The sequence below is a fragment of the Palaemon carinicauda genome, chromosome 13 (genome assembly GCF_036898095.1).
Source record: "Palaemon carinicauda isolate YSFRI2023 chromosome 13, ASM3689809v2, whole genome shotgun sequence".
NCBI classification, from domain to species: Eukaryota; Metazoa; Arthropoda; class Malacostraca; order Decapoda; family Palaemonidae; genus Palaemon; species Palaemon carinicauda.
In genome coordinates, this window is record NC_090737.1 from 139,851,162 (window position 1) to 139,872,542 (window position 21,381).

The 21,381-nt window shown below is 39.1% G+C and overlaps 1 protein-coding gene and 1 long non-coding RNA gene across 3 annotated transcripts in view; one reads left to right on the forward strand and one right to left on the reverse strand.

The window, feature by feature from the left end:
- LOC137652541 (uncharacterized) overlaps positions 1-21,381 on the reverse strand; it is a 282,636-nt gene that overhangs the window by 166,572 nt on the left and 94,683 nt on the right. The gene's annotated exons all lie outside the window — the stretch shown is intronic.
- Positions 4,988-21,381, forward strand: part of Srp54 (splicing regulatory protein 54) — a 40,989-nt gene continuing 24,595 nt past the window's right edge. For both annotated transcript variants that reach the window (XM_068385999.1, XM_068386000.1), the window contains exons 1-4: positions 4,988-5,201; positions 10,720-10,960; positions 12,656-12,799; positions 14,074-14,246. In XM_068385999.1, the coding sequence (XP_068242100.1) occupies positions 5,077-5,201; positions 10,720-10,960; positions 12,656-12,799; positions 14,074-14,246 (683 nt within the window). In that variant the 5' untranslated portion in view covers positions 4,988-5,076. The remainder of the gene's footprint in view (positions 5,202-10,719; positions 10,961-12,655; positions 12,800-14,073; positions 14,247-21,381) is intronic.

The window sequence follows — 21,381 nt, forward strand, 5'->3', positions numbered from 1 at the left end:
ACGCTGTTACTGGTTTTAGAATGATATATTTTTAATTTATTCTTATAATGTTAATTTATCCTCATAATTTATTTATTTCCTTTCCTCACTGGGCCATTTTTTTCCTATTGGAGCCCTTGGGCTTATAGCACCTTGCTTTTCCGATTAGGGTTGTAGCTTGGCTAATAATAATAATAATACAGGAGATATTCATTTTAATGTTGTTACTCTTCTTAAAATATTTTATTTTTCCTTGTTTCCTTTCCCCACTGGGCTATTTTCCCTGTTGGAGCCCCTGGGTTTATAGAATCCTGCTTTTCCAATTAGGGTTGTAGCTTAGCAAGTAATAATAATAATAATAATAATAATAATTCTGAAATAAACAATGGTTATAAATGTCTCAAAGATGACTTATGTTTCAAATGTTTCCTGGATAAGAAAGAAATTCTTTTAAGGAAAAATAAGTAGAGATTTGTTATCTTCGTCAGCACAAATTAAAATGTATGACAGGATTATCAGTGACTTATTTCGTTAATAGTAATCATTGATAACATTTATATCTGCTTTATTTATTATCTTAATTTTCAAGAAATCAGTCAAAACCCCTGGTTTTCTAACATATGTAAAAGCCTGTCTATTTGGGCAAAAATTCTCTCTCTCTCTCTCTCTCTCTCTCTCTCTCTCTCTCTCTCTCTCTCTCTCTCTCTCTCTCTCTCTCTCTCTCTCTCTCTCCACAAGGCTAATTACAAATCGATCAACTTTATCATTTTTTTTCACTAGGAATTCTGTGTTGCATTGTTGCTTTCAGCGAAGTTAATGGCAAAAAACAGGATTTACATTAATGCTATTTGTACTTTACTAATGAACCCAGTATGCAGTCAGGTCAAGATAAATTCATACTTAAAGGTCAAAGGTTAAATAAGGATATAATCTATTTTTTGACTGATGGGCTAATGACGCTGATCTAAAGAGTATGACCAAGATTAAGTCGTGTGTGTGTGTGTATATATATATGTATGTATGTATATATATATATATATATATATATATATATATATATATATATATATATATATATATATATATGTGTGTGTGTGTGTGTGTGTGTGTGTGTGTGTGTGTGTGTGTGTAATACAGAAGTAATGTCGAGGTTAGAATGAACACGTTAAGTTGTAGAATTTTCAAGAATTTTACAATTTCTGAAATTTAATAGTTCATAACATTGGCCTTTTGTAGAGATATTTAATTTATTAGTAAAAGTTCACAACATTGGCTTTGATTTATTTACATTTTTTTCAAGTGCTGTTATTAGAGATGTTACAGAGGTAATGTTATATTTACACTTTAAAGTAGACATTTTTAATATCGTATGTGCTTCACATATTGTGAAATAGAGAAATGATCACTACTATAAATTCACAACTTTACCCGGCGTTCAGAAATGGAATATTCGAAAATACAGTCGAAATAAATACAGAATTATAACAGGGTATATGACAACCACATTTACACTAAAATGTAGAATTTTTTTTAATGTGCTTCACATATTGTGAAATAGAGAAATGAACATCACTATATCACAGAATTCCCAAGAATTTGAATATTTGTAAAAATAGTGAAAATAAACACAGAATTATAACAGGCACATGACAACCACATTGACTGTAAATAAAAAAAATCATGACGTAATTTTGTTTAATGTGAATAATGGTATCACGTTATATTAAACTTTTCTTTAGCCTACTTCATATCAAGTATGGAAACATTTTCAACACTTACACTATAAAATAAATCAGTTTCTCTCTCTCACTCTGTTGCAATTACAGTATTACAAGTGCTACTGAACAGTCAATTTGCCTCTAGTCACTATAGCTAATCATAAACTAATCCGGCTGCCGTAGCAGCGAGGAAAACGTTGCATTATGCAAATCTTTAATTTATTAATATACCCCCGTAATGTATCGCCCATTCTCCTATCAGGACTTTGTTGGCTTTTAAAATATCCCATCAATTTAATTATTGCAATAATCGTGATCTCGTGTATAATTACATGTCATGATTTAAAATATGTTATAGATGTAGATGTGGCACCAATGCGCTGTTTACTAAGTCGTTGCTCGGAAACACGTTGTGCATTATATAGTAATAGAGGAATTTCTCTCTCTCTCTCTCTCTCTCTCTCTCTCTCTCTCTCTCTCTCTCTCTCTCTCTCTCTCTCTCTCTCTCTCTCTCTCTCTCTCTCTGTGTGCCTTTAAAGGACCTACCCTAGCGTAGTAGGTTATCCAGGGTACCAGCCACCCGTTGAGATACTACTGCTGGAGAGTTATTGGGTCATTTGACTGGCCAGATTATTATTATTATTATTATTATTATTATTATTAGCTAAGCTACAATCATAGTTGGAAAAGCAAATTGCTATAAGTCCAAGTGCTTCAACAGTGAATAATAGCCTCTCTCTCTGGTTACGGTTCACTTTTCCTTTACCTACACATGCATCAAACAGTCTGGCATATTCTTCCCACATTCTCTTTTGTCCCCATACACCTGACAACACTGATATAACCAAACAATTCTTCTTCTCTTAATTGGTTAACTACTGCTCTGCAATTGTTTAGTGGTTACTTTCCTCTTGGTAGGGGTAGAAGAAACTCTTAGGCTGTGGTAAGCAGCTTTTCTAGGGGAAGGACACCTTAAAATTAAACCATTGTTCTCTAGTCTTGGGTAGTGTCATAACCTCTGTACCATGGGTCTTCCACTGTGTTGGGGTAAAGTTCTCTTGCTTGAGGATACACTCGGGCACACTATTTAATCTTATTTCTCTACCTCTTGTCTATTTAAATTTATGTTAAAGATTTATTTTAATGTTATCACTCTTCTTAGAATATTTTCGTCTAATTGTTTATTACTTCTCTTATAGTTTATTTATTGTCTTAATTCCTCACTGGGCTATTTTCTCTGTTGGAGCCCTTGGGCTTATAGCACCCTGCTTTTCCAACTAGGGAGCTAATAATGATAATAATAATAATAATAATTTATCTGCATAATATGAATAATTGGCATGACATTGTTCTAATAGATTCCCGTTAATGTATCAATTGGTGCTATTTCAGTGGAGCCTAATATTTTCATATACATAGTACACCATTCATTGTAGCTTATATATATATATATATATATATATATATATATATATATATATATATATATATATATATATATATATATATATATTCGATCCCAAAAGAATGGATAGTAATGTAATATATTTCCTAATATTTTTCTCCTGGAATACATGATAAAGATATTATTTCTCTTCCTCATGTTTTTTTTTTTTATATTTTTAGTTTATATACAAAAATATGATTTGTGTTGTTACTGGTCTTAAAAAATTTTATTTTAATTGTTTGCTGCTTTGCTGAAGTTTATTGATTTCTTTGTTTACTTTCCTCGCAGGGCTATTTTTTTCATGGTGGGGCCCTTGGGCTTATAGCATCTTGCTTTTCCAGCCTAGAGCATCAATTTATTTCCTTGTTTCCTTTCCTCTATGGGCCATTTTTCACTGTTGAGGACCTTGGGCTCATAGCATCTTGCTTTTCCAACTACCTTTATAGCTTAGCTTGTAATAATAATAATAATAATAATAATAATAATAATAATAATAATAATAATAATAATAATAATAATAATGAATACAATGTTGAGGCCATATTTCCTCAGGGAAGAATCAAACCACATTATCCTCCTTTCCCGACCTAGAACATTAATTTATTTCCTTGTATCCTTTCCTCACTGAGCTATTTTTTCCTGTTGGGGCCCCTCCAACCTAGAACATCAATTTATTAACTAATTTCCTTCCTCACTGGGCTTATAGCATCTTGTTTATCCAACTAGGGTTATAACTTAGCTTTTAATAATAATAATAATAATAATAATAATAATAATTGCCAGGCGTTTTTCCCTTTTATCCCAATATCCTGAAGAACAACCAGAAAAGTTGCATCTTATCACCAATTTTCTAGGTATATCCACGTCAACTAGCAATATTTCAGCATTTTCACTTTTAAAATGTAGTGATAATTCAGAATTTGGAATGAGTTATAAAGCTACCAATTTTATTATCATATATGATTAATACGACGGCATTGTTTAAGTATGTTCTTAAAATTGCAAGTGCTTAACCATAACTGTTTAATACAACGCACCAAACAATATTCAGAATCCTACTAAAATTCCACTAAAATTCACGTCGAATAACAATTTCTCAGTATTTTCAACTTTTAGAATACTCTGATAATCCATTGTTTAATGTATAATATAAAATTTATCATTTAAACAATGTATAATATTGATATGACGGCATTGTTTAGATTGTGTTTATAAAACCGCAAACACTCAACCACTTGGGAATAGAATGCGCCGAAGGTTGTTGTTAGTAATTTCTCAGTATTTTAAGTCATAAATATTCTGATAATTCAATGTATAATGTAAAATATAAAATATATTATTTATTTTATGTATAATATTGATATGACCATTGTTTAAATTGTGTTTACAAAACTGCAAACACTCAAGTGACTCAACCACTGGTGAATAGAATGCGCTGAAGGTTGTTAGAAATTTCTCAGTATTTTAAGTTATAAAATACTCCGATAATTCAGTATATAATGTAAAATATAATATTTATCATTTAATTTATGTATAATATTGATATAACTGCATTGTTTAAATCGTGTTTACAAAATTTGCAAATACTCAAGTGACTCAACCACTGGTGAGTAGAATGCGCCGAAGGTAGTTGTTTACGACAGGGTTGCCAGTTTGGCCTTTTTTTCCGGCCAAAAAAAACTCAAATTTGACCTGTTGTATTTAAATATGTTGGCCTTTAGTAATATGAAAAAAAGCCGAGCCTTAAATACTATATTTTTGACCTTTTTCTATTAATGGATTGACCTTTTAAAGCCTCTGTTGATTAGAAATTGACCTTTTCTCATTTAGAAAACCTGGCAACCGTGGTTTACGAAGTGCGTGAGGAAGATTCCGGTGATGCCGCCCTGGCTACGTTTATATTTATTTATTTAGTTTTACAAAAAGATAAAGATGAAGTCCTCTAAGACGAGAGTGGTGCAGATATCCAACATTGCTCCTCAAGCTACGAAAGATCAGATGTCTACATTATTCGGCTTCTTGGGGAAAATAGAGGACATCAGATTGTATCCCACCATGTAAGTGGAACTTCTTATCTATCGGTAGTTTCATTTACGGTATTTTTCGACCGAAAAAAGGTAGTAAGTGCTTCATATCAGTCTCAGGTTATGTTTTAAGTGATTATTATTAATACTACGATACTAAGATAATAGCTTATCACTAATTTTTAGCTAATTACCAGAATAGAGTTAACGGGATTCCTCGTGTTTTGTAAATATGTACCCGTGCACCGTTCGTGGTAACCAGGTAAATTATAGGTATTTAGATGTATTTTCGTGATTTTTAAATGATCCTGTGGCCCTTTGGAAAGTTTTTGTGTACAGAGGGTATGGTTATTGGTATTGGGAAGTCCAAAACATGGAAATACACTGTAAAAGCCACGTTTCATCAGGGAAGAATCGAAATCACATATCCTCCTTACCTGGCCTTGAATGGCAATTACGGAGCCTTTGTATATCAGTGGCCAGTTCCTCATGCATTGATTAAAAATGGACCTAAACTTTCCCCCTTAACCTAATCTACAAGCCATGTCCTTACCTACATACCTGCGACTCACCTTACACTACCGTTTCCTAAGTTAGCCATAGTATATACAGGTGGTCGCTATCCTTCATACACCCCGCAATGACTATTAAATACCGTCTGTGCTCAGTAGATATTACTTGAAGGGCTTCGCATCGTTCTTTCTGCCCTTAGCTTCGCTTGTTATATAGCCTAGTATACTTTAATTCCCGCTTCATCTTATTGGACAACCTCTTATCTTTTATTATATACTGCAACTACAGAGGTTGTTTTTAGTTGTACCATGGGGCTGAATTGCCCAATCCCAGTGTGGTGGGGGGTGTATGTATAATGATGGCCAGGTGTATGTATAATGATGGTCATGCTCCCATAATTCCTTTATTGCAAACTTACAAAGAAAAACTGTTCAGAACATTCTAAATAACTGGATAGGTACTTACCAGGTAGACTAGATACATTTAGAATCTTGAAAATCATGAAAATTGCCGTGAAATTTATGTGTTGAATGAGCTCTATACCCTGAAATTCACTTATTTTGCTCCCCTAATTCCTAGAATTCCCTGTAGATGGCATTTTGATCAATTCAGCCAAGCTTTAGTGGTGGATTACTGGACCAATTGGCGGTTTCGGTAATTTGAAACGATCCAATCGAACCCCTCTTGGCCTGAGGCTTTTTTTTTATCCAATTAAAGTTTAATGCTTTTAAAATTCAAACGGGCTAATGGGAGCATCAAGTGTGAGTTGGAGATGCTTATTCTTAGCCCCCAAGATGCGAAGATGGCAAAGGATCTGTGCAAGAGTGAAGAAACCTGTGAATCATTTTATATTTTGATTAATTGAAAAAATATTAGGATTATGAAGTTTTTCCGAGAGTATGGGCTTTACATCTCGTTTGTATCAATAGGTCTCCTGGGGGATTATTCCATTGTTTGTTCAAAGTGTAGTGTTGGTGAAATCGGTCACAGCTATGATGGAAAATCAACGCACACCACCCAAAGTGTACACTTTATTATTTGAAAAATACATTTCTTTTAAGAAATATGATTGTGTTAATGTTTCTAGGTGTGAAATTGTTTATGAAGCAAACAGTGTAAGCTAAGAGTGCGCCAGTCTAAGGTGGGTTGCTGGGGGCTGTTTATCCCCTCCGTTAGGTAAGTAGGTAAAGAAACGACTTGTAGGTTAGGTTAGGTTAGGTGGTGTAGAGGTTTTGTAGAACAACGGATACGGGTTTTGTTGTACGAAGGCCACAGGTTAAGAACGCCTAGACATGGCCGTCATTATACAAAGACTCCTGTGGCTTTCTTTATAGCTAAAATGATTAAATCTAATAAAAGCTATGATACAGATGACTGGCAAATATGATACGATAACAGCATAAAACGGCAGTTTCAATCCCATGTGATATTATGGCCATGTCCCCTATTTCATCCTATTGTATCTTATTGGAAAATAGTATGGAATTAAAATTGTTTAGTTGGTTAATATATGATACTTTATTTACTAGCGAAACCAAAATTTCTACAAGAAATGGACGAGTGCTGGCTAGTTTGGCATTTTTCTGTGTTTAAATGGGGCTGGAGCATAAAATTACTTGCGTATCGGTCGATTAAAATGTGAAGTCTCTTTCTCGTTCTAATTCCATTGTTTACATTTAGGAGACTAATGGCGGGCTATTGCGCATGCGCTGCTTGCATTTAATTTTGTCACTTGTTTTGTTTTTTGTTCTACAACAGCCACTTTTTTATATCCTCCCCTATAGTTTCAGCTTCACCACCGTCACATAAAGACGTCTCCTTGAGGGAAATGCAATCTATTTTGAAATTTAGTGTATTTTCATGTATGTCAGTGATTGATTATGATGAAAATGCTCTCCGTTCAGTGTATAGTTATTGTTGCTCATCTGAAAGTATTAAATATCCCGGAAATAATGATCCACAGGGCTGGCGAGTGCAGCTCAACATATACTGCTTACCAGAACATAGGAGCAGTGATGTAATGTTAATTTTGCGAGGGCAGTGAGACATGGCGGAGTAAAATCCATTAGAAGTTTAAAAATATATCCCCAAAATAATAACCCACAGGGCTTGCGAGCGCAGCTCAACATGTACCGCTTGCCAAAACATAGGAGCTGTAGTGTAATGTTAGTTTTGCGAGTGTAGCAAGCCACGTCAGAGCAAAAACCATTAGGATGACATGAAGTAAATCGTAGATAATTAAGACATTTTAATTTTCAGCCACTTACATGTACCATATATTTTTTCAACTGGTTGTGTTGTGTTTATTTTGCATTTCTGCCTATTATTATTGCAGGAAATTACTCGTTTTTGGCATTTCCCCACTCAAGAAACTCCAGTTTCCACTGCCGACCCCCATAATTGTCTTATAAGGGTTCTAAAAACTCAAAAAAGGGTGGTTTGCCCCCAATTATCATGGTCAGAAATGTACAAAACACAAGGTAGCGAGTAGGAAAAATATATAATTTATGTAATTTGCTAGAAATTAAAGTACTGTATCATATATTTACCGTTTAGTTTATTTCCAAACCTCAGGAAATTATTTTGCCAATCATTCATTAATTGTTTATGCCTAAATTTCTTAAGATTTATAGTTTCCAAAGTTAGTGGAGCTCTTTCCGTTACCACACACTGCTTTTCTGATAATACTCGTCAGGTAGTTCTTCATACTGTGAATGGTCACGTAAAACATACCAATAGGATTTCAGTTCGACCTAGGTCATGGTTTAGACTACTTTTTTAAAGGCTGTTCATGAAAGGCAGAGGCAAGGGACAGTGACAGTGCCTAAGCTAGTTGGACAATGCCCTGGACACTGGTCATATATACATATGATCAGCTCCCAAGCCTCCTCTTCATCCATGCTAGGACCAGGTAGGGCTAGGTAGTGGTTGCTGATGACTCAAAAGTTAGACCCCTATCATAAGCTCACAAGGATGGTGAGGTTGTAAACAAAAAACCATCTAGCTTGAGTGGACTCGAACCTCAGTCCAGCAGATCCCCAGGCTGGGTTGTTTTCAATAGGCCACCCTTTACTGTAGCATAATATTCGTAAAACAATATTTATCAACAATTGAATACGCCCTACTATAACACTAGTTTAAATCCCATAACCTAATTTGGCTTTGTTAGAATAACTTATATACTTCATCTTAAGAATTCCCTTTCTACTCCTTTTGTTTTGGGTTGCCATGTTACAAGAAGACCTTGAAAACAGCTCATAAGATTATGACAGGTGGTTTTCCTGTCCTAACTTTGACTTTTTATTCTATGTACTGGTACTATGGTACCTATTTTTAATCTCCTTTTAGAACTGTTTTTACTGTCATATGGATTTCTCGTGGCTAATCTCCTGCCTCCCTAGTACGTATACAAGCTCCACCCTATTTATTACTAGCTCCTCCCCAACTACGTCACATATTTGAAATAGTACTTTGATACGTATTCAAGAGTCATGACCATATTAACAGCATCCAAAAAAAATGGCCATTTTTTTGTTTTAGAATGAAAAAGGGTTACTAATATGTGTATATTTTGAACAGTCATGTCGTTAATTGTCGAATGTACATATGTATTTTGAATGGTCATGATGTTGTTGATTGCCGAGAATACATATTTTTCCAGTTTCATATAGGCTACAGGGTAAACTAGGAGATGAATTTGACAAACTCAATTTTATAAGTGAAACCAGTTGGAAAGCAAACACAAGGTTGAGACTTAGTCTTAGGGTTGGCTAAGGATACGGCAGTCTTAAGTGGGAAGGGCTGGCAGGAGGCATAGCAACCTCCTCCTCCTGGTAAATTTGTAAGAATATGCCTCCTAAGTTAGATTAGGTAGGGAACCTAAAGGTAAGGAGTGCTCCTGTGTTTGTGTACCTTAAAATTTATGGATTCTCTTTCATAACTACTGGAATTTTAAAACAACAATTATTTTCTATTGAACATTTCAAAGTACCAATAATTTCACCAGGAACACTTGTTATTTTCTTCATTATAAATATTGTGTTTGAGTAAATATTTACCAATTTTTTTATGGAATCATGAAGTAATCAATCGTAGGGTTAGGTTGGAGATAAGACACACATCCTTTCCATTTTTAGCTGTCGGAATGGCAGTGTATCTCGTAGTTTTAATGACAGTTCTCAAATTATTCAGTACTTGCCTGTATTACTAATAATATACAGTATTGCAGGACTGAATAGGGTTTACATAAAATTTATTTACTCTCCAAAAGGAAGTAATTTTTGCCTAAATGTATGGTCAGATTTCTTAAACTATATCAAGAAGATTGCAAATCCTCAATTATCCCAGAAATCTTCAAATTTATTAAGTAATAATGTAAATACTGTACACATTGTTTTTCAGTGTTAGTACAGTATTAGGAAAAAAGGTTACGGGTGGGTAATGCCCCACCCCCATTAAATAAAGTCACGTCACATGAAGTCAGTTTTTTTACCATAGAACATTTTCCGTAGATATAGGATAGAATATATCTGAATTAGTAATGTGGCTATGTGAAATAAGTGGGAGTCCGCAGAGGTTGCCCCCTCGTTAGTTAAAGACGCTGTTCTATGTCAGTTAGAAAGAGGTACCTTAGGCTGCGACGTATTCTATTGATTTCTTTAAAACTCGAGCACAATGACTTCTCAAAAGTAATTTTAAATCAGGAATCACACCTAGAATTTTAAATGAGTTGCATGCATTTAAAGAGACATTGTTAATGAAAAGATCTGGATGTTGAATAGCCACTGTTTTTTATCTACTTACAATCATAGCATTTGGCAGTGATATTAGAAAACAGTCTTGAGATTACTGTTTTCTAAGTCCCTAAGAGCACATTTATATTCATGCCCAATTATCTGTGTTGCATAGCTGTGTCTTATTCTGAAGCCTTTTCAAGAATATTATGAGTTATGCGTTGATATTCTGTCGTTCAAAATTTGTCGTGAATTAGATATATCTGTTAACTAAAATTTTAATCGTGTTTTGTTAAACTTTTCAGCCGAGATGTCGCAATACCAGTTCAGTCCCGTATTTGCTTCATCAAATTCCACGATAGAGATTCTGTTGCAGTCGCGCAGCATCTCACAAACACAGTCTTCATTGATCGTGCCCTGATTATCATACCTTTCGCTATGGGGGAAATGCCTGATGAACAGAGGGCCATGGAAATCCTAAGTTCTGGTGGAACAATTCCAGGGATAGGACAAGAATCCAAGTGGCCAACGCATGTAACTAATCAGGTGGGTTTGTATCCTTTTTATTTCCTTTGGTTGATGACTGGCATCTAATTGTGGTTTGGTATGTTTTTTTTATTTGTATGATTGATGATTCTTCTCTTGGTAAGTCTGGACAGATGTTTTTGTTTAGATATAGGGGTCTGATTACAGTTCCGTTAATATTACTGAAGTTAAATCTAAGGTAAGATTGTACAAGTGTAGAATAGGAACTTCAAGATCACATATCTATGAAATATAATGAAGTTTCCACTACTTTTTTAAATATAGGATGTGGTGTATATTAGTGTTCTTCTGATAAGTACAGTTCCGTTAATATTACTGAAGTTAAATCTGAGATAAGATTGTACAAAGGTAGAATAGGAACTTCAAGTCCATATTTATATTAAAATATAATGAAGTTTCCACTACTTTTTTAAATATTGGAATATATTAGTCTTCTAATAAGTACAGTTCCAGTGATGTTGCAGAAGTTAAATCTAAGGTAAGATTGTACAAAAGTAGAATAGGAACTTCAAGAGTCCATATCTATGAAATATAATGAAGTTTCCACTACTTTTTTAGGACATGGTATATATTAGTGTTCTTCTAATAAGTATAGTTCCAGTGACGTTACTGAAGTTAGATCTGAGATAATATTGTACAAAGGTAGAATAGGAACTTCAGGAATCCTTATTTATTTTTAAATATAATGAAATTTCCACTACTATTTTAAATATTGGACATGGAATATATCACTGTTCATTACATTGTTACTTGAATATAGTTTGCTATCAGCATTAACCCTCTGATGATCCCTGTCGTGACAAAGCCGCTGTCAGGCTCGTGATTTTTGGCCAGTGAGCAATGTCATCTTGTGTCATTGTTTTCTAGTGTAACAAAGGAATAAAGATAGAAATAAACTGAAAATTGCATTGGAAATATGAATAAATTTTCTATATAGCATTTATGGATTCGTGAACTTAGACACCAAAGTTCCTTATTGGAGACTTAGAGGGTCAGCTGGAAAATATTTATAGATTTTACCACTGGAATTATAGGTTGAATAATAATCCGTATTGTAGAATTTGACTTGAAGGAAAATAACTCCCATAAACACTAGTTCAGTGGCTACTTTCCTCTTGGTAAGGGTAGAAGAGATTTTTTAGCTATGGTAAGCAGCTCTTCTAGGAGAAGGACACTCCAAAATTAAACCATTGTTTGCTAGTCTTGGGTTGTGCCATATCCTTTGTACCATGGCCTTCCACTATTTTGTGGTAGAGGTCTCTTGCTTCAGGGTATCTTAGTCACACTATTCTATATGATTTTGCTTCCTCTTGTTTTTTTTTTTTTTCAAGTTTTTATAAATTATTTATAAAAGATTTATTTTAATGTTGTTCATTAGTTCTCTTGTAGTTTATTTTTTTTCCTTATTTCTTCCTGTTGGAGCCCTTGGGCTTATAGCATTCTGCTTTTACAACTAGGGTTGTAGCTTAGCTTGTAATAATTATAATAATAATAATAAAAAGTTTATGTAAAACCTAACCAAAATCTAGTGGGTCTGAAAGATACAGGGGTATGCTCATTGTGATCAGCTCAAGTTGTTTTTTTAGTGTCTGTAGAAATATACTGTACAGTAGTATAGGTTGATTTTTATTTTAGTAAAGAATCCATTATGAACCTACTGTAATGATAATTGCTCTTCGTTAATTTTGCCGACAGATTGAAGGCATCATTCTTCGCACAACTGATCCAACGCTGATAGAGAACGACTTACCCGACTATCCACCATTGCCGGCAACAACAGAATCTCACAAGATAAATGAAATTAGACGCACAGTTATATTTGACAATCTTGATCCTGCTGTAAGTAGCTATTGTACAGCATTTGGATACTGTATCCTTTTACAGGGACAAAATTTTTTATGTTCTATAATCTTTTTATTTACTAAAGAAAAAAGCTGTTGGAGGTATTGTACATTGTCCTTGAAAAAAGTATCTGTTTGACAATACGCAGACTTTTGGAATTCATATTCCAAATGTTCCAGTGTTTTCATTCTTAATTTCAACTCTTGCTGGAGGAGATTACCCCATCACTCTGTTAATATAGTTTCACATTTTTCATTGGTTTCTTTTAACCCTTTTACCCCCATTCTTTTTGGAATTTTCCAACCCTTAACCCCTAGGGGTTATTTGTTTTCAAGCACATTTTGCAGTATATTTTTTTTAAATTGCTCTAACAGCCTTAATTTTTGTCAGAGAGAGGTCAGGTTGGTCTCATTCTCTTGGGAAATGCCTGAAGTTTCTCAAAAAATTATCAAAAATATGCAAAAAAAAAAAAAATGTAAAAAGCAGTTTTTTGCAAGGACGTACCGGTACGTCCATGGGGGTAAAGGGATGAGTTTTGTGAAACGTACCAGTACGTCCTTTGGGGGTAAAAGGGTTAAACTATTTTTTATTATACTTATTTTATACAGTACTGGAATTAACAGTGTTCTTAGATCCTTTCAATTTTTGACATTGTCTACAGGATACCAAAGATTTACCTTTTTAATTCCATCCCCTCACAATAATTTATCACTCAAGTCCAAGGCCGTTTAATTGAGATGTCTTACTTAACGCATATTACCTCAAAAACTATTAATAATATGCATTTAGATATTTTTTAGTGTACCTGTATAGTTGGATAAATTTACTTTCCTTAGATATACAGTTATACATATTCAGTAAGTATTTTATTAAAGTAAATGATAAAAGAAAGAAAATTACTCGACATGAGATACATCAGAAAGGACTTGAGGTATTCATTATTTGAATATATTTTATTTGCTATTTTCATATTTCCTTCCTTCATTGGGCTACTTTCCCTGTTGGAGCCCTTGGGATTATAGCATTTGGGTTTTCCAACCAAGGTTGTAGCTTGCCTGATAATCATCATCATCTCCTCCTATGCCTATTGACATAGTCCTCAGCCATGTAGGCCTGGGTCTTCCTACTCTTGTAGTGCTCTGTGGAGCCCAGTTAAAAGCTTGGTGAACTAATCTCTCTTGGGGAATGTTAAGTAATAATGATAATTATTTGCCGAAGTTTCATGATATATTTATGTTTGAGACTACAGTCTTGGGACTTTTTGCCCATAGGTAACTGCTGAGGAATTGATGGAGCTAGCAGCGAAAGCTGGAGAAGTTCGTTATCTGCGTCTTGGATTGGAGTGTAACGGAACGAAAAATGCATTAGTGGAGTATTCTGAGCAGCCTTTCATAATATCAGCGCTGAAAATGCATCATCAGGAATTCATGGGACAGCCCATCAAGTAAGTATTTTAATGTGTGATGGAAAGTGTGTGGAACTTCTAGTTGTTCCTATGCAAATACATTTCTGGGCTCCTCCTGTGCCGCCCAGTGAAATGCTCCTTTAGCACCATTTCTAAGGTATATAACTGCTATAAAGGAGATGCTCCTTAAAAATGGTGCTAAAGGAGCATTTCACTGGGCGGCACAGGTCTCTCGCCCAGAAATAGATTTTTCCTTCGTCAAAATCCCTTTTATAATGGGTGAGAGAGGGATTTTGTTTGCAATCAGGGTCTGGTAAGTTATCTGTAAGGCATATTTGTTCCTACCTGGTTTAGCTAGGTACCATGGTTTTCCACTGTCTTGGGTTAGAGTTCTCTTGCTTGAGGGTACACTCGGGCACACTATTCTATCTTATTTCTCTTCCTCTTGTTTTGTTAAATTTTTGATAGTTTATATAGGAAATATTAATTTTATTGTTGTTACTGTTCTTAAAATATTTGATTTTCACTTCTTTCCTTTCCTCACTGGGCTATTTTTCCCTGTTGGAGCCCCTGGGCTTATTGCATCCTGCTTTTCAAACTAGGGGCGTAGCTAGGCAAGTAATAATGATGATAATAATAATAATAATAATATGATTGTCCATTGAATTGAGGATGAATACTGCTTCCTTAAATGATAACTGGTGATGATGATTAGATTAATGTTTTTGTCGCTGATGCCATTGTGTGTGACTGTGCAGACCAATCCTAGAACCACAGATTCTTCCACACATCTGGCAGGTTTCTACGCATCATACAAACCCTCGTTCTTTATTTAGGGATATTAAAGTTGGATAACAAGCAGCTATCCTACTACTGATAGGAAAGGGGCTCTAATTGTAGACTACTCACTTTCGTTTTGGCCACTTTTTAGTGCTGTAGGCATTTACAGACAGCTCCTGAGAAAAATTTGTAATTTTTTTTCTCTTTAGCTGTAAGTGATGGAGAAGTAGTAGTTGTATGGCTAGGAAAAATACAAATTACTTTTAAAATGTTTTATTTTTTTCAATATTAAACTTACCCGATAATCATGTAGCTGTCAACTCCGTTGCCCGACAGAATTCTATGGAGGGATACGCCAGCTATCACAATACTAGAAGGGGGTGTACTTACCAGCGCCACCTGTGGCCAGGTACTATAGTACTTCTTGTTGACACCTCCTCAATTTTTCCTCTGTCGTGCTTCCGGCAAGACGTTCTGTGATACGCTTATGATCTTCGAGTATTTTCACGGCTTTTGGTGAAGTATTCTCTCAGATTTCGGCTGTCGCTTTACTGGAAACCTTCTTATATTAGCTTAGATAGCTTTTATATAGTCCTGATTAACGGTTAACGATCTTTTGCTTGATTTTGGAACCCCACTTGGCTAACTCTTTGGATTCAAGATGTCTGACATTTCGCAAGCCCCCACCCATAGGCGATGTAGGTCTTGTAATAGGCGTATTCCGAAGGCCTCGGTAGATCCTCACACCGCTTGTTCTGACTGTAGGGATAGGCCCTGTCTGTTAGAAAATCGATGTGAGGAATGCGCCGGACTTTCGGAACTTGATTTTGTCCGTCTTTTGAAATATTCAACTAAGTTAGAGAAAGGTAGAGTTAGGAGGAGTTCTTCTCACTCTTCACTTTTTTCCTCACCTCATGATCCCCTACCTTTTCCTACCCCTGTAGTGGCTACCCCCGAACCTACTATTTGCCCTCAGCCTGATATGTCTGTTGTGTTGCGTGCTATTCAGGCCTTAGGCGATAAAGTAGAGTCAGTGGTAAGTGATCATAAGTCTCTTATGGCCGAAGTCAAGGAACTTAAGGTCAAGAGTGCAGTGGGTGGAATTAGTGCCAGTGCTGTGACGAGTGCTAGTGTCAGTGCAGTGCCAAGTGCTAGTGTCAGTGTCAGTGTGGTGCGTGAGGATACTTCTGTGCGTGTCAGTCGTTCTCCCAGTCCGGGACCTCTTGCAAGCTCCCAAGCCCAGGGGAGAAGCAATGTCGAAGGGCAAAAGGGTTCGGCAGGCCTTGATCGGCGCACAGAAGTATCCTCGGTGGTTGCGGGCGTGTCTTCCAGAGACCGTCACTCCCACCTGCAGACGATTGAGCCCGTCTTTTACTCGTCCGCTGATCTATTGTCAGGGAAGAAACGCTGGACTCAGGTCTCTAGACCACTCAAACGCAGAGTCCAGTCCGCGAGTGCTCAACCGGGCTGCAGTCATTGGCTCAGCTCTGACTCGCCGCAGTCATCAGTCGACTGCACTCCGCCCAAGAGGAGTAAGGTTCTGCCGCAACAGATCTCTGCTGTTCAGGCTTTGCCTCAGCAGACCGTAGTGTCTGCCGACCCCAAGTTGTCTCTTCTGCAGTCCATGCAGTCACAACTTTCGGTCTTGATGCGTGAGTGTCGGGCTGAGAAGGTTGCGCCTCCGCCTCCGCCTGCACTTGCTCCGCCTGCGCTCGCTCCGCCTGCGCTCGCTCCGCCTGACCGCAGTACCGCCTGCCAGGCGTACGATGTTGAGCCACGTTCTGAGTTTACTGTTCCCTGTGGTGTTCAGCCTCCGCCTTCCTTAAGGCAACCTCAGCAATGGGATCAGGAGGCTTATACCCCTCTTCCTCCGCTTCCACTTGCTGCTCCACCAGTGATGCCTCACTCGGTCGAGGTACAACAACCTCTCCCAACCATGAGTCAGTCTCCTCAGCTCTCGCTGCAGCGAGCTCAACCCTCCTCTAGGCAAGCACCACAACACCTTAGCCTTGCGCCTCAGGAGCCTCAGCTGGCGAGACATTTACTTCGTTCTGCGCAGCCTCTATCTCATCGCTCTCCGCTCACACCACAGGAACAGGAACTTACTACTCCGCTTCCGCCAACCACTCAACAAGCTTAACCCTAGAGTTCAGCCACTCATGCCAGGAGTCAGCCTCCTCCACCCATGCGCCTACCTTCTGCTTCTGCTTTTGTTCAGCCTTTGCAGTCTGAGCCTCAGGTGTTCCCTCAACAGAGTCTTGAAGAGGAAACCACTAATATTGATGTTCCAGCTCGTACTGACTCTGCTGTTCAGCATACCTTTCCGATCTCTTCGCTACACTCTGGTGATGAGGCGTCTGATGATGAGGCGGCACACCTGGATCCCTCATCAGACGTGGATGAATCCAAGTCTTCCCCGCCTTCTATTGACTTTCGTAAGGTCTTGGCTCTGTTTAGGGAGGTATACCCAGACCACTTTGTCTCTGCTATTCCCCGCTCTCCACCATCTGAGTTTTCGCTGGGCATGCAACCAGCTAAGTCTACCTTTACTAAGCTAGTCCTAGCAAGGTCCTCTAAGAGAGCGTTTAGGATCTTAGGGGAGTGGTTGCAGACTAAGCAGCACCTTGGCAAGACTTCGTTCATGTTTCCTCCGACTAAGCTCACTTCTAAAGCGGGCGTTTGGTATGCCACAGGAGAGGAACCAGGCTTGGGAGTACCTGCCTCTGCCCAGGCTGACTTCTCAAGTCTGGTAGACTCGCCTCGTAGAACTGCAATGAGGCGCTCGAAGGTTTGCTGGACCTTCTCAGACCTTGATCACCTCCTGAAGGGTGTTTTTAGAGCATTTGAGATGTTCAACTTCCTAGACTGGTGCCTGGGGGCCCTCAGCAAGAAGACCTCCCCTGCGGACAAGGATTCTGCCATGCTACTGATGTCCTGCATGGATAAGGCCATTAGAGATGGATCTGGCGAGCTTGCGTCGATGTTTGTATCAGGGGTTCTTAAGAAAAGGGAACAGCTTTGTTCCTTCCTTTCCTCCAGCATTACACCTTGTCAAAGGTCTCAACTCCTTTTCGCTCCGCTCTCGAAGTTCCTCTTCCCCGAAGAGCTGGTTAAGGAATTGTCTGCTGCCCTGATACAAAAGGACACACATGATCTTGTAGCCTCATCGGCTCGTAAGTCTAAGGTTGCTACCTCAGTCCCTAGGACTTATCGCACCCCAGTAGCTGATACTCCTGCTACGAGGTTCATACCGCCCTTTCGTGGTAGAGCCCCCAGCCGAGGAAGCTCCCGTCCAGACTCTTCCAGGAGCAAGTCTAGGAAAGGTTCCAAGGCCTCTAAAGGAAAAAACTGACTCTCCGCATCTCCAGACAGCAGTAGGAGCCAGACTCAAGAGCTTCTGGCAAGCCTGGGAAAAGAGAGGTGCAGACGCACAGTCTGTCAGTTGGCTGAGGGAGGGTTACAGGATTCCATTCTGCCTCAAACCCCCTCTGACCACATCTCCCATCAACCTCTCTCCCAACTACAAAGAAGAGGACAAGAGGCTAGCGTTGCACCAGGAGGTGTCGCTACTTGTGCAGAAGAAGGCAGTGGTTATAGTCCGGGACCATCAATCCCCGGGCTTCTACAACCGTCTCTTTCTGGTGGCCAAGAAGACAGGAGGTTGGAGACCGGTGCTGGACGTCAGCGCGCTCAATGCGTATGTCACCAAGCAGACGTTCACGATGGAGACGACGAAGTCGGTCCTAGCAGCGGTCAGGCAGGAGGACTGGATGGTCTCGTTGGACTTGAAAGATGCCTACTTTCACGTTCCTATTCATCCAGACTCCCAACCTTTCCTGAGATTCGTTTTTGGAAAGGTTGTCTACCAATTCCAAGCCCTGTGTTTTGGCCTAAGCACAGCTCCTATGGTGTTCACGCATCTGATGAGGAATATAGCAAAATTCCTCCACTTATCGGACATCAGAGCCTCCCTCTACTTAGACGACTGGCTGTTGAGAGCCTCCACGAGTCGTCGCTGTCTGGAGAGTCTCAACTGGACTTTGGACTTAATCAGAGAACTGGGTCTATTAGTCAACATAGAAAAGTCTCAGCTCATTCCCTCCCAATCCATTGTGTACCTGGGAATGGAGATTCGGAGTCAGGATTTTCGGGCTTTTCCATCGACCCCAAGGATAAGCCAAGCCCTAGATTGCATCATGAGCATGCTGAAGAGGAGCAGTTGCACGGTGAGACAGTGGATGAGTCTCACAGGGACCCTTTCATCACTGGCCCTGTTCGTCGAGCTTGGGAGACTCCACCTCCGCCCTCTTCAATTCCATCTTGCAGCTCATTGGGACAAGGGTTTGACTCTCGAAGCAGTCTCTATCCCAGTCACCAAAGAGATGAAGACCACTCTCTTGTGGTGGAAGACCAATCTCCTTCTCAGGGAGGGCCTATCGTTGGCTATTCAGACCCCCAATCTTCATCTCTTCTCAGATGCATCGGACTCGGGCTGGGGTGCGACCTTGAACGGACGGGAATGCTCGGGAACGTGGAACGAAGAACAGGGAACGCTCCACATCAACTGCAAGGAGCTACTAGCAGTTCATTTAGCCCTGCTGAACTTCAAGTCCCTCCTGCTAGGCAAAGTGGTGGAGGTGAACTCAGACAACACCACAGCCTTGGCTTACATCTCCAAGCAAGGAGGGACCCATTCGAGGAGCCTATACGAGATCGCAAGGGACCTCCTCATTTGGTCAAGAAGTCAAAACCTCACTTTGGTCACGAGGTTCATTCAGGGCAATATGAACGTCTCAGCAGATCGCCTAAGCAGAAGGAATCAGGTCATTCCCACGGAATGGACCCTCCACAAGAGTGTGTGCAACAGACTTTGGACCTTGTGGGGTCAACCTACCATAGATCTGTTTGCCACCTCCATGACCAAGAGACTTCCGCTGTACTGTTCCCCAGTTCCAGACCCTGCAGCAGTTCATGTGGATGCTTTTCTGCTGAACTGGTCCCATCTCGACCTTTACGCATTCCCACCGTTCAAGATAATCAACAAAGTCCTGCAGAAATTCATCTCGCACGAAGGGACACGGCTGACGCTGGTTGCTCCCCTTTGGCCTGCAAGAGAATGGTTCACAGAGGTACTTCAATGGCTAGTCGACATCCCCAGGACTCTACCTCTAAGAGTGGACCTTCTACGTCAACCTCACGTAGACAGGTTACATCCAAACCTCCACGCTCTTTGGCTGACTGCCTTCAGACTGTCGAAAGATTCGCTAGAGCTAGAGGCTTTTCGAAGGAGGCAGCCAGTGCGATTGCCAGAGCTAGAAGGGTTTCCACTCGTAGAGTCTACCAATCTAAGTGGGAAGTCTTCCGGAGCTGGTGTAGAGCCAATTCAGTATCCTCTACCAATACCTCTGTGACCCAAATAGCTGACTTCCTATTACATCTTAGGAATGAGAGATCCCTTTCAGCCCCTACGATTAAAGGGTACAGGAGTATGTTGGCTTCAGTTCTCCGCCACAGAGGTTTGGACCTTTCTTCCAACAAGGACCTTCAAGACATCCTTAAGTCTTTTGAGACTTCTAAAGAGCGTCGTCTATCCACTCCAGGCTGGAACCTAGACGTAGTCTTAAGGTTCCTTATGTCACCTAGGTTCGAACCTCTCCAGTCAGCTTCCTTCAAGGACCTTACCCTCAAGACTCTTTTCCTCGTCTGCCTTGCAACAGCTAAGAGAGTCAGTGAGGTTCATGCCTTCAGCAAGAACATTGGTTTCACGACCGAATCTGCAACATGTTCTTTTCAGCTCGGATTCCTAGCAAAGAACGAACTTCCTTCACGTCCTTGGCCTAGATCGTTTGAAATACCTAGCCTCTCCAACATGGTAGGTAACGAACTAGAGAGAGTTCTTTGCCCTGTCAGAGCTCTCAAGTATTATCTTAATAGGTCTAAACCTATTCGAGGACAGTCAGAAGCCTTATGGTGTGCCATCAAGAAACCTTCGAGGCCCATGTCCAAGAATGGGGTTTCGTATTATATAAGGCTTCTGATTAGAGAAGCCCATTCTCACTTAAAGGAGGAAGACCTTGCATTGCTGAAGGTAAGGACCCACGAAGTAAGAGCCGTAGCTACTTCGATGGCCTTTAATAAAAACCGTTCTCTGCAGAGCATAATGGATGCAACCTATTGGAGGAGCAAGTCAGTGTTTGCATCATTTTATCTTAAAGATGTCCAGTCTCTTTACGAGAACTGCTACACCCTGGGACCATTCGTAGCAGCGAGTGCAGTAGTAGGTGAGGGCTCAGCCACTACATTCCCTTAATCCCATAACCTTTTTTAACCTTTCTCTTGAATGCTTGTATTGTTGTTTTTATGGTTGTTACGGTAGGCTAAGAAGCCTTCCGCA